The sequence below is a fragment of the Ursus arctos genome, unplaced genomic scaffold, assembly GCF_023065955.2.
Source record: "Ursus arctos isolate Adak ecotype North America unplaced genomic scaffold, UrsArc2.0 scaffold_19, whole genome shotgun sequence".
NCBI classification, from domain to species: domain Eukaryota; kingdom Metazoa; phylum Chordata; class Mammalia; order Carnivora; family Ursidae; genus Ursus; species Ursus arctos.
Genome location: NW_026622863.1, coordinates 40,440,232 through 40,453,913, shown reverse-complemented (window position 1 = coordinate 40,453,913; position 13,682 = coordinate 40,440,232). Strand labels below are relative to the sequence as shown.

The 13,682-nt window shown below is 52.1% G+C and overlaps 1 protein-coding gene across 1 annotated transcript; it reads right to left on the bottom strand.

The window, feature by feature from the left end:
• Positions 1-9,132: 9,132 nt before the first annotated feature.
• LOC113249672 (histo-blood group ABO system transferase-like) lies at positions 9,133-13,410 on the bottom strand. The gene is made up of 3 exons (XM_044381002.2): positions 12,329-13,410; positions 11,895-12,039; positions 9,133-9,702 (listed from the first exon to the last, which is right to left on the bottom strand). The coding sequence occupies exons 1-3, from the start codon at positions 13,408-13,410 to the stop codon at positions 9,133-9,135; spliced, it is 1,797 nt and encodes a 598-aa protein (XP_044236937.2).
• Positions 13,411-13,682: the final 272 nt, after the last annotated feature.

Below are 13,682 nucleotides of genomic sequence, written 5' to 3'. Positions count from 1 at the left end.
AAAGTCCGCATGGGAGTGAAATCATATGGTATTTGTCTTCCTCTGACTGACTTATTTGGCTTAGCATACTACCCTCCAGTTCAATCCAAATCGATGCAAATGGCAAGATTTCAGTCTTTTTGCTGGCTGAGTAATATTCCATTATCTATATATACCACCTCTTCTTTATCCATTCATCTGTCAATGGACATCTGGGCTCTTTCCATAGCTTGGCTATTGTGGACATTGTTGCTATCAAAATTGCGGAGCATGTGCCCCTTCAAATCGCTACATTTCTATCATTTGGATAAATACCTAGTAGTGTAACTGCTGGGTCGAACATACTTCTTTTTCAAGTGAACCTGGAAGGTTCATGAGTTAGACACATACGCGGTCAAAACTGTGTCTCGACAAATTCCCAAAGTTGAACATACATACAGCAGAATTAGGGCAGACACCAATAATTAGGATATCTAGGATATCTCCAAATATTTAGAAATAAAGGAAAACATACTTTCATGTGACCAATGTGTTAAAGAAGGAACAACCAAAAAATTAGAAATAATTTGAACTGAATGATAACTGAAACAGAGCAAATCAAAATTTACAGAATATGGTTAGAGCAGTGCATAAAGGAATGTTGCAACTTTAAGTGTTTATATTAAAAAATAAAAAAGATCTAAAAACAGTGATTTAAGTTTCCATCCTAAAAACAGAGAAATGAAAGCAAGTTAAATCCAAAACAGAAACAGATTACACATCTAGGAATGGAAAGAGAAAATACACAGCACATTAACAAAGCTAAAGTTAAATTTGTAGAAGACTAATAAAATTGATAAATGTGTACTGAGATTAATCATGAACTTAAGTGAAAATTCAAATTATCCCTCTCAGGGAAAAAGGGGTGACATTGCTAGATTGGAAGACATTCAAAGGATAAGGTGATTATAAACACCTTTTTAGGAAGAAAACTGCGGCTTCAAAGAGTTCTCCTGGTGAATTTCATCACACATAGAAGACATTGCCCAGTGTTATACAAACTCTCAGAAGATAGAGAAGGAGGCAGATTCTCTGAGTCCATTCTATGAGGTTAACACTGCCTGCATACAAAATAGAATAATAAATGTACAGATGAATATACCTCATAAACACAGATATGACCATCTTTACCATACTAGGAAATCACTCCTAACCAAATGTAAAAAGGTAATCTAGGATGACCGAGTGGAATTTGCAGCGGGAAGGCAAGGTTGATTCCAAATGTAAAATCAACCAATGCAATTTACCATATTAAGAGACTAAAGGAGAGACGCCATCTGCCTGTCTCAAAGCTGTGGGGGAAGGAATTGATGAAGTTTAACATAGCTTTCAAGCAGACCTCTCGGTGAAGTAGGAATTGGAGAAACTTCCTTCATCCTAAGACAAAGCGGGGCCGAGTTACCCCAGAGATGATGCCTGGGGACACAGGGCTGTTCCAGCAGAGGGGGCTCTGCAACCCCCTGCAGCGCCTCCTGTGTCCTTGCATCTGGGAGAGGAGTTTCACATGCAGCTGTGTGTGTTGCCACGGCGACAACAGATGCCTCATGGGATTATGCCGGCAACCTGTGACCTCCCTCCTACAGCTGCTGAGGAGACTGGAGCCAGGGTGGCCTGTGGCTGCCCTAGGAGTGCGACCAATTCAGACCTAGTAGGCCGTGTGTGACCCTTAGAGGGGTGCCAAGGAGCTGAGGACCTGGACTAGAAAAATGGTCCTCCGTGATGCCTGCATGATGGGGGAGGGGGCACCACAGTCAGGGGGTGATGCATAAGCTCCGGAATCAGACAGACCAGCTTCAGATCCTGGCTTCACTGCCCTGTGGGGACCTCAGGAAGATCCCGACAGTTAATGCCATTTGTAATTTGTAAACTGTGTAGGGAGAAGTGAAGAGAACCTGCTGCCGGGAAGGGATGTGGGGGGCACAGCATCCGGGCCGGCTAGGGCACCCCATCTGCCCCTGCCTCAGAACACTTCGCAGCCCAGCTGCTGATGCTTGGGATTTGCACTTTCCCAGGGCTGTCGCAGAGGCTGGCCTTGTCTTGCTCCAGGACTAGAACAGAACACAGCTCCCTTGTGAGCAGATGTTCCGGAAACCCAACCTACCCACACGGAGGAAAGGTAGGATGTGAGGGCAAACGGGGGTTGTCCGCGGTGGTTGGCGGAAAGGAAGAGACCTGGGGACATCACACCCTGTGCTGCTGGGTCAGTCCTTGCCCCCCTTGGCACCCGTCCAGCTGCAGCCATCCCCAGACTCTGGGTGCACCGGGACCCGCCGGAAACAGAGCCCAACCTCATCCTCTCCGTCAGGGTCTCTCTTACCCAGATCCAGAGTGAACCAGGCCCCCTGCCCGTCACGACTGAGGTCGCCCCAGGGCTTGGCTCTGAGCAGGCTCTGCTTCCTCGGAGCCTGGGAGCAATGGCCAGGGGCCCTAGAGGCACAGATTGCCTCCGCGGCAGCCCTGGGCTAAGTGCTGAGGAGACTGCAGACCCCAAGCCCTGGTGGTCCCACTTCTGCTGGCAACGAGCATCAGCAGTCCTGGGCAGTGCCCACCTAGTGCGGGGGCACTGCTGGTCCCCAACACCTGCAACCAGGTGCGGAAATCCCAAAGGGACTGGAGAAGGGCCAGTGGCCCCAGCCTTTGCCCTCTGGCGCCCTCGCTTCCGCCCTTTACTGGCCGGTCCTTTTCTGTCACACATTCTAGTGATGAGTCACAAGCATCAGGCCGAACAGTGCAGAGTTTGCCTTGGGTGAGTGGGTAGCTGGGAAGCACCTCAGGTTATGTCCTCCATTCCCAGGTCAGACAGTGAACACACTGCTCTTCATGGGCAATTTAAGGGGAGCTTCTCCCCTTTCCTGACCCAGCTCCCGTTCCCCAAGCAGCTGTCATCCCGCCCCGTGTCCCTCCTCCACTTCCACCAGTACCTTAGTTTTCACTGGCCAGCCCATCACTGCTTCCCCATCTCTTCCCCCGGGGCAGCCAGCACATCTGCAGAGGTGACCTCCCAGTGTCTTCTGGAATTGGGTGTCACCCACATGGGCTCAGCTCCCCATTTCCAGGCTTTCACCTTCCGGTTTCCCTGAGGTTCCACAGTGTGTTACCTCATTAACCAGGACCACCTGGTGTGGAATCCAGTCTCTATCAGTCCACCTCCAGTATAATCAGGAGCCCGACCCCAACTCGGAACCATTGCTTGAGCCCGGGAGTCATGCTTCAGTCATGTGGAGCCCCTGATGGGCAAGAGCAGAGTCACCCTCCCCAGTGCCCCTGTCCTTACTAGCCAACCCATCACTGGTTTCCCAGTTCCCTGCTTTCCAGCCGCCAGGACGTCAGCCAACTGGGCATCCCAGCCTGCCTTTGACCCTGATGACATTGATGTGGCTACCATGCCCCCCTCCCACGCTCCTCCTGACAGCCCCCCGCACCTGACCACGTTGTCAGCACCGAGCCTCTGGGAAATCGGCAGTGTCAGCACCAGCTCCAGTCCTAACCTCTGCGGAAGCACAGGCACCCAGTGCGAGCACAGCCCGCTCAGCTTCTGCACGTGGGACACTCCCGTGTTCCACCTTGGCATCTCTGTCGGCCATCCTCCATCGCAGTGCAGCCATCATCGCGATGCCCAGCACTAGGCGCAGCTCACCTTCTGCTAACATGACTCCAGAGCCGTTTCCTTTCAAGCATCTGCAGCTCCTTTGAGTAACGACTGTCGTGGGGGCAGCACGTCTGCCCCAGTCCCCAGCTCCATGTCGGAAGCACTGGGCTTTAGCTCAGGGCCGAGGGGGACAGCCAGGACCTCAGCTCACGTTGGGGGAGGCTGAGACCTGAACACCAGAGTCCTGCCAGCCTGTAGCACACACGGCGAGCCTCCACTGGGATACGCATTCCTTCTCACCCAATGTCAGACCACCCAGAATGCCCAGGCCGGCGCGCTCGTCCCTATCGGCAGAGAAACCATCGTTGACAACACATGCACCAGAAGACACTTCTGTTCCTCCTGAGTTCAGATCACCTGGAGACCATCCGGCCAAAGCACCGCAGCTGCCGTAAGAGGGGCAACACCACAGCTGCGCTTGGAGGGCCCTGTGTTCCCACCTGCAGTCCGAGCGCCTGGGGTCCACTCGTGCCAGCACAGCGAGAGTTCCAGCGAGAGGGGCCAGGACAAGAACGTGGTGGGGAATCAGTGCTCCCTTCCTGTGTCTGCTCAGTGCCCTCAGGGCCCATGTGGCCAGGGCAGACCTGCTCCTAATGGAGAAGCCTCCACCACTGAGAAGCAACCCAGGCCTGAATAGGCTGCTGTTCGTGCCTGCTGTCAGGTGCTGCAGGGCCACCTGGCCAGGGCGCCTCTGGTGCAGTCAGAGGGGCTGGCGCCACGGGTGTGGCTGGAGAAACTATGGTCCGTGAATCCAGTCTGGGCACCTGGGGTCCATGAGCGCAGGGGACAGTGCGAGCAACGGGAGGCAACAGTACGCTAGCTGTGTTTGGACACACTTCTTGTTCCCCCGTCATTCCGAGCGCCCGGGGAGGCTCACGGCCACAGCACATGTGTTGCAGTCACATGGGACGACGTCACTTTCAGGAAGACACTTGGGGCCTGGCCCTCGGTCAGTGCACTGGGGCCTTCCCGGCCGGGATGCCCCCTTTGACCTTGTAGGAGCCGACACCACGGAGAAAATAGCTGGGCTTCCGGCACATTTTCAGCTCCCTTCAACTGGATCACGGGTGCCTCTTCAGCGGGTCCATCAAGGGGCAGCCTTGCCTTTGGGGAAGACTTGTCACCTGTCCAGGATTCTCTGCCTATACGGTGGCACCAACCCATTGGTCATCTTCTCCTGCAAGAACTAGGCTGTCAGCCAATAGGAAGCAAGAGCCTCCTCTACAACCGGCTGGCAACCGCTGACCTTCCCGCATGGCTTTGCCGTGCTGGGGACAGTCTCAGGCACCCCTGGTTCTCTCAGTCAAACCTCCCCTGTGTTTTGTTTTCCTAGAGCAAGCTGCAGGTCCACAGCTCCGGCCTTTTGTGTGTGCGTCCAAGATTGTGGGTTCCGATGAGGCTGGTCAGAGGGCAACACGCTGGCTTGAAAAGGTCCCCTGCGGAGAGAAGGGTGAAATCTGTAAACATCAACCGTGCAACACTCTGCTTGCAACTGTTGGCCTGGAAGACTCAAGCTCTAGGTCGGTTTTCCTCTAGTCTTACAACTGGCAGGACAGCCACTGCTACCTACAGCTGCCCCTTTCCTGTTGCCCGTTGGCTTCAGTCAGTCTCTATCTTTCTTTCCCAGCTAGGATATACATATACATACATCGTTCTGGTTAATTGGGCCTCTGCCGATCTGTTTGGCTTCTTCAACTCAATGAGGGAGAAAGAACTGAGCTGTACAAGCGGCAATGTGTTGAGCCAAATCAACTGTGGGAAGCCTCTGTGGCCCAGGAAATAGGATGTGGAGGCAGTCCCGCTAAGGACAGCAGGAGCTGATTCTGAAGTCCGTGCTGTGTCAGGGACAGCAGCCCAGGAGGAAGCGAGGTGCGGGCGGGGGCCACAGGGCATGACTCTCCCTTGCCTCTTCCTTCCGTGCTTCTCCCCGGCCGCCTGGCCTCCATGGAGGCCACATCACCCTTGCTGTGTGAGCGAACCACACTGTACTACTGCAGTCTATTGAAAGCATTTCAGTGTCCCCGCGTAATGTAGACGACGCCAACAGTCCACACACATTCTCACCTCACGCCGAGGGGACTGGCTCGGTGGGGAAAGGAAGAAACACTCATGTCTGTTTCACAAGTTTTAAAAATTTAAGTCAAGGGTCAATATATAGATACTGTTCTCATACTGCTTTAAAGAATCTGAAATCATTCTCTTTTCTGGTCAACAACTGGATAGGTTCTCTTTGGAAAAACAAGTCTTCCCCTCGTCTAACCCACTGAACTCTCAAATCGCAAGAGTTACAACGTACGTCACTCACGCTGGGCTGGCCTTAGAGTCCTGCTGTGTGTCCACTAGACTTTATTGCTGAAAACAGGATCTGTTCTAACACATGCTATAGTCCATAAAATCCATCCTAAGACGCGGGAGCGCAAAAGGCAGGCATTTCCCTCAGCTGCTTACCTGTTACTTTATTACACATTTATTTGCGGTGACCCTCCCCTAGACACCGTGGCAGACCCTAGTAGACCCTAGTGATGCGGAGTGTAAAGGGGTCTCTTGCTGCACAGGAATTTACAGTAGAGTGAGAGTCCGACGAATGAACCAAATAGTATACAGGAGGGGGCGGTGCTGGGGATTTCGAAGCAGATAAGGAAGACATAAAACTAAGTCTGCGAGGACCGGAGCTCTAATTACACCTCAAGAAGAAGAACGAAGTGGCCAGATAGAGATGGGCTATTTTCAGGTCAGGGAAACACCACATGAAAAGTCAGGGAAGGAAGAGCAGTCACGACCCAGGGGGCACCAGGCAGAATTTCTCTCTGACCACAAGAGGACTCAAGTAGAACCAGTAATGAGTAGAGTATCCTCAAATATCCAGACATGAAGGAAAACATACTCTGTCAGAACCAATGAGTCAAAGCAGAAATAAGAACAAAAAGGGGGAAATAGTTTAAACCACATGACAATTAAAACACAGCAAATACAAATCTGTGAGATACAGCTGAAGCAGAGTGCTTCAGGAACCCTTGTAGCTTTAAGTGTTTGTATGAAAAAAAGAAGAAACGATTAAAAAGAATGGTTCAAGTTTCCATCCAAAGGAAATAGCAGTAAGGTCTAAAATAAGAAATTGAAATGACACAGCACTGAAAACTAAGCTGATAGAAGAGTTTTTAAAATTTGATAAAATTAATAAACCCCTACTCAGACTGGATGAGAAATTAAAAAGAAAATTCCAGTGACCAAGATTATGAATGTAAAAGGGGGTATGACTGCCCATCGGAGACAGGAAAATGGTAACAAGGGACCACAAGCCCCTTTCAAGGAAGAAACTTCCGCCTCCAGATGTTTTGGTTTCTTTCCCTGATGAACTCTATAAAACCTATAATGACATTATTTTAGCAGTGTTCCACAAATTCTTTCAGAAAACAGACAAGGAGGCAAGTTTTGCTAACTCACTCTAGGTAGCCAGCACTAGTCACCCTCATCCCAAAACTCACAAGAAAAAAAGAAAAAAAAGCACCGGTGAATATCTCTGATAGCCCTAGAAATCTTTAATAACATTCTAGGAAGTCAAATTCTACCAAATATAAAAGGATGATCTAGCATAATTAAGTGGGGTTTTTCTCAAGAATGTAAGGTTGTTTTGAGTGATTAATAATGCGTTACTGTATAATCACCATATTGAGAGACTAAAGGAGAAAATCATAGGCTCCTCTCAATGGTTGTGGGACAAGTAATTGACAAAATTGACTCCTTTCAGAGGAAAATGCTCAGCAAGGTAGGAGTCGGAGAGTTTCACTTACGTGATAAAGCACATCTACAAAAAACTCCAGTGAACAGCACACTGAATGCTTTTACCCTATGATCAGAAGCTGGGAAAGGATGCCCTTTGCCTCCACTTGTCTCCACTCGGTATTTTCCTGGACCTTGTAGCTAATGTCAAAGGTAAAGAGAACCAATAAAAGATATACAGGTTTAAAAAGAAGGAAAAGTGCCTTTTCTGCATAGAAAACATGATTGCACCTGTACAAAATCCAATCTACACATCTACAAAGAAACTAGAAGGAGGAAGAAATGAATTGAGCCAGTTTCCCGTGTGAAGGTCACATCCAAAGGCAACTGCTTTGTCTGTGTATTACCAAACACCAACACATGTGTAATGCATGTGTACAATCTATGTACATATACACGTATCCTACTCGTGCACTGGAAAAGGTCACATTGCTAAGTTGTCAGTTTCAGTCAGGACTCTGAAAGATGGGCTGTGGAATTGTTATAAGTGATGTGGGTGCCCTTAAGCGGGGCTAGATCCTGCACCCACCTGGTGTGTGTCTCCTGTCCTTGGACCTGGGAGATCATTCACAGACAGCTGTGGAGTCAGCTGCAAGTCTTCCTTAGACAAGAAATGCCCGATGGTGCTATGCTGACCGTTGTTACTCTCTGCAAGGGGAAAAGTAAGAACAAGACAAGGCATGCCGATGAAAAGGAAGTAAATTAGCTTTCTTCATCGAATCACGATTCAGAGAAAACATCATTGTGCATGTAGAAATTCCTAAGGAAACTACAAAGAAACATCCAGAAGGGACGTGCTGGAATGCTATATCTATGTGATCATAGCATTTTCTGTGAACTCCAAATGAACTACTGAAAATAACTTCACAGACCCCATAAAACACTTATGAATAATAAGCAAAAGCTGTGGGTTACCTATAGCCACAAAACTATACAAGGGTGGTCGCAAACTTTCTCTTAACGTCCAGAAAATAGGTATTATGGGCTTTGTGGGTCACAGATCTCTGTCCCATACTTCTGCACGCATGTGTGTATATGTTACAAGTATTTTAAATTGTTAGCATGGTTCTTAGCTCTCCGGTCTTACAAATACAGGCTATGGGTTGAATCTGACCCAGAGGCCTCGGTGTTGGCAGATAGTACAAAATATTGTCAAGAGAAAATTAGAAAGACCTAAATATATGGAGATACATACCGTCTTTGTGGCCTGGAAAAGTTAATATTGGTAAATTGTCCATTTTGACCAGGACTCTGAAACCTGATCCATGGAGTTATTCTAAGAATGCTGGTGCCCTTGGGGCATACGAGTTTTCAGGGCAGGGGATCCTGTGCCCACCTGGTGCGCATCCCCTACCCCTGCAGGGGAGGACACAGCCCCCAGACAGCTGTGTGGTTTGCCGCAAGACGCACTTACAAGAGAGATCTGCCATGGAGATGGACTGACAGCTGGTGCTCCCTGCCTCCATCTGGGCGAGACTGAAGCCCGGTGTGGTCAAGGCCCACTTAGCAGTTGAACCGAATTAGCCCCCCTCGAGGTCAGTGCGTGTCCTCATCATAGGTGTGCCCCGAGCTAAGTACCTTAAGGACTATTAAAAAAAAAAAAAAGTACCACGTGACGTGTACCTGCCCAGCAGTCACCAGGGTCTGATGGTTCCAGGCTGCCTCTGTAGAATCAGACAGCTGGGTCAGCCCCTGGCAGGGCCACTACCACCTGTGTGAGCTGAGGAAAGTTCTAGGCCTTCACTATGGTTTTGCCAAGCTTGTAAAGCTAAGAGAAGAGGCTCTGCCTGGGCCGAAAGGGTGACGTGGGGGCGGCGTCCGGGCAGGTCAGAGCCCCGGGCTGCCTCAGACACCAGCCGGCCGGGCCGCTCATCCCGCGGCTCAGACTTCCCAGGGCGGCCCCCGAGGTGCGGGCCTCCAGGATGTGCGGCGCCCGCGAGCGGCTCCCGGAGGTCGGCGCCCTGGGCCCGGAGCTCCCCGCGGGCGGCGGCGGGCGGCTGCCGTAACCGCTGTGCTCCGCGGCGGCTCTGTCCGTGTCCCTCGGCCCCCTTGCCCGCCCCCCGCCCCCCGCCCCGGGCACTGGCCCTGCGGCCGCCTCCCCGGAGCCCTGGGTCCCCCAGTCCCCGGGGCCAGCGCCCCACTTGCCCCGCATCCGGCCGCCCCTGGCCCTGCGGGGAGCCGCCTGCCGGCTTGGAGGGTCTGCGCCCCGGTACTCGGACCCGAGGGAGAGAGCGGAGGACCCAGGGCACCGAGACCTGGACCCAGGTCCAGGAGGCCGGACCCGGTTCCGGAGAGGCAACCCCGCCGTCCTGGAAGGTCCCCACGGAGCGCGGGCGACACCTGGTGCCCCCACCTGCCGCCCCGTGCGCGCGGCCTGAGGCCACCGAGTCCCGAGCGCGGGGCACACGGACAGTTGGTCTCGCCCTTGGCCCTCGTCTCCTTTCCCTCCAGCCCTTCGCCCTCTGTGCGCGCGTTCTCTGTCCTCCCGGGTGTGGCCCTCCGGAGCCGGGCGGGAAGGACGCGCCGGCCACCGTGGGCTCGGGTGCGAGGACAGTCGCTGACTTTTCTACTGAGTCCAGGGATTCGCCCGCACACAGAGGCCTCTCCCTCAGCTTGTGCAGCCAGCTTCCCCCGCCCGCCGGTGCCCTCCCGTGTCCCCCATGGGGCCTGGGTCACCCCGTCCTGCCCCTCACTTCGGACGCTGCAGGCTCCTGGGTCTGCAGCCCTCGGTCTTCCGTCGCCTCGCGAGCTGGAGTCTGAGCCCGCAGCCCTGGTGCTCCTCTTGGGGTCCCTCCTCCCTCGCAGGCGGGACTCCGGGAAGAAGGAGCTGTGTTTGCTGGCACCTCCAGTACGTTCTGATAAAGCCAGAGCCAGAGAAAGGCTGCCTGTGGCTACTGACACTCCAACCTCCTGGCTGGTGATGTCGGGGGTGCCATGTATGGTGTTCAATCTTCAAGCAACCCCCCACTACGCACCCAGGACAACCACCTCAGAAAGAGAAAACAGCGGGCCGTGTTCATACCGCGGTCTGGGTCGGGACCTCGATTTATCCTGGTTCTGTCTGGCTTCTGTGCTGAGCTCTCGGCGACCACACAGCCCGGCTCCTCGCCGCCCAACATCTCCCACCAGGTCGCCTGCTGCAGTCACCTCACAGCACAGGACCCCACGCACTCCGAGCTGAGTCACGCCTGTCTGACTAGAACCCATCTACGACTGGAGCAGGGCCAGTCAGGTGTCTGGACTCCAGCGCCAGGTATGGAAAAGAAGGCTCGTGCTAAAAGCCAGTGAAGTCACTTCTAAGTCCAAGAGACAGGTTTTCATGACAATGCTCATCTAGAAATGCATATGTTTTCGGATAATAGGGAACTGGCAGGCCCCTATCAGTTACTAAATTGCTCAACTGAGTGTGGGACCCACGCAGGCAGTGAGGGGGTGGGGGACACGTGGAGGAGACCTGCTCTGCCCCAGTGGACAGATGGCAACGCTCTGGGATGAAGGGGCCAAAGGCCAGGAAAGAGGGGTGGCTTCATGGTCTCCTCCTGCCTGGGCCCTAAAGGGGCTCTTCAACTTCACGGCTTGTTTCAGCTTCTGAAATGAGGAGATCATTTGGCTTAGAGCTGAAGAATTTTGCCTACTGTTTGGAAGAAATATTTGCACGCCATATATTCGAAAAGGGTTAATATCCAAAATATATAAAGAACTCCTGCAACTCAACAGCAAACCAAACAATCTGAATGAAAACGAGACTGAGGATCTCCATAGACATTTTCCCCAGGAAGACATACAGGTGACCCAGAGATGCATGAAAAGATGCCCCACGTCACTCACCAGCAGGGAGATGCAAATCAAAACCACAGTGAGATGTCATGTCACAGCTGTCAGAACAGCTCTTATCAAAAAGGACAAGAAATAACAAATGTTGGCAAGGATGTGGAGAAAAGGGGACCCTTGGGCATTATTGGCGGGCATTTCAATTGGTGCAGCCAGTAAGAAAACTGTATGGAGGTTCTTCAAAAGACTGAAAACAGAACTGTCATGGGATCTGGCAATTCCCCTGCTGGGTATTCACTGAAGAAAATGGAAACACTAACTGTAAAACATGGCTGCACCCCTATGCTCGCTGCAGTATCATTTGCAATAGCCAAGATTTGGAATCTGGAAAACCAGTCGACCAAACAACAACCACCCAGGCTCATAGAGAGAACACATCGGTGACTGCCATAGGGGGACTGGAGGGTGTGCAGAAGGGGTTAAAGGGGTCAAAAAGCACAAACTTCCAGTTTTAACTTAGTCATGGCGATGTAATGTACAGCCTGATGACTATAGTTAACATAGTATTGTACATTTGAAAATCGCTGAGAGAGTAGATCTTAAAAGTCCTCACCACAAGAAAAAAACGGGGAAAAGTTGCTAACTATGCATGGTAAGGGATGTTGACTAAACTTACTGTCGTGATCTGTGTCTGAAGGCCTCCCTCCTTGATCTGGAAAAGACTCATCTCTGACCCTTCGTCAGGACAGGCAGGGAGCACGCCCTCCTCAATGCGGAAGGGTGGTGGAGCACACAGGGAGAGGCTGTAGGCGGCGCAACGCCTGGAGTTCGTACCTGAATGTGAGAGTCAGGCCAGACTACGTGTGTGTGTGTGTGTGTGTGTGTGTGTGTGTGTGTGTGTCAGTGGTCGCAGGAGGACAGGGGAGGGCATGGTGTTAGGCCTAAGTCTGGAGAGGTGGTTCTAGGCCTCAACCAGGAAGGGAAAGAAAGCAGAGTCATAGCCTTGATGCCAACACTGGTTTTAGTGAAGAGCCGCGTGCCAGGAGGACGGCCCGGGTGAGCTGAGCATCGCCTGCCTCTCTCTGGGCCCGGCCCGCAAGTTTCGCTCACCAGTCTCTCAGCCTGTAATTCTTCCTCAAGACTTTAAATCTTTTCCGCTTTATGACTTTGGGCGACGTCGAGTTCTGGTCTTTCACGGAATTCATTTGCTGCTGATACCACAGGTACTCCGGGGAGAGGACCTTGGAGGGTTTGTGGTAGAGGAAGTATTTGTTCAGGTGGCTCTCATCGTGCCAGATGGCCTCGATGTGGTTGGCTTGGTCGACCATGATCGCTCTGTGGCAGGCCTCGGTGAGCCTGGCAACCTCCGACACGGACCCCCCAAATAGGGCCCCTATGTAATAAAAGTCCCCCTCGTCTTCAGGAATATGCGCTTGCGACTGAGGCCGCCGTTCATAGGGGAAGTCGGCCCGATTGAGCCCATAGTAGCCAACATGGAGCGTGCCGAACAAGGAGGAGAGGACCTCCACGCCCACGTGGTCGCTGAGCCTCATGTCCACATCTGCACACACGAGGTAGTCCACCTCCCGCTGGAAGCGCTGCCGGGAAAAAGTGCTGAGCATCTCCATGCGGTGCATGGAGATGTCCTGCCAGCGGGCATAGCTCTGGATCTTGAGGATGATTATCTGCCTTCCGTTTCGGACGTTGAGGTGAGGGACATACTCCGGCTTGTCAGTGAAGACGTAGTAGTTCACCCGGTGTCCTACCATGAAGTACATCTCTGCCGTCTCCAGGAACGCCCTCAGGTAGAGGAAGTATTTTTCAGTGGGAAACACAATTAATCCGATGGTGGCATTCTGGAGCCGGAACTGCTCATTCAGGATGTCCGTGTTGAAAGTCCCCTCCCAGATGATGGGAGCCAGCCACGGGGTCATGACAAGGACATCTTTCCTAGAGGGTGTTAGAACATCTGGTTGGGGATACACCATCTTTGATAATTTTATACTTTCCAGCCCATAGATTTTGCTAATAACCTTGTTTGTCCTAGCTGAGATGCTTCCTAGTATCTGGTTTCTTGGATTCAGGTAGCAATAGCAAAAGGCCAAGGCAAGAGCTATTAAAAGAAGGACGATCACTCGATGAGGCAAGTAACATTTTGGGTTCTCTGCGACTGTCCTCACCAGCCGAGCCATGGCTCCACTTCCAACTCTTGCAGCCTAGATCTCCTTAGATGAGGCTAAGGACCTGCACCTCCCGAGGTTCCACTTGCAGCAGCCTCTCCCGGGCGGAGTGAGGCAGAACGCATTGACTATACGGTACTCATGCCCCCTGCTTCTCCTGAGGTCCTACCCCCGTGCAAGGAGCCCCTGAGCACTGGGTATTCAGGGTCACCGAGCTGAGTAAGATTCCCAGCCTGGCAGAAGATGGATAAATTCAGTTCTGGTTGAGGTTGTATCAGAATAAC

Bases quoted from the DNA above. Each gene is read 5' to 3' on its own strand.
- LOC113249672 (XM_044381002.2), bottom strand. From the start codon at position 13,410: ATGGCTCGGCTGGTGAGGACAGTCGCAGAGAACCCAAAATGTTACTTG. The intron at 12,040-12,328 runs GTGAGCGAAACT...TACGAACTCCAG, and splicing joins AATTACAGGCTGAGAGACTG to GCGTTGCGCCGCCTACAGCC. The intron at 9,703-11,894 runs GTAAGTTTAGTC...ACCTGGGTCCAG, and splicing joins TTCAGACACAGATCACGACA to GTCTCGGTGCCCTGGGTCCT.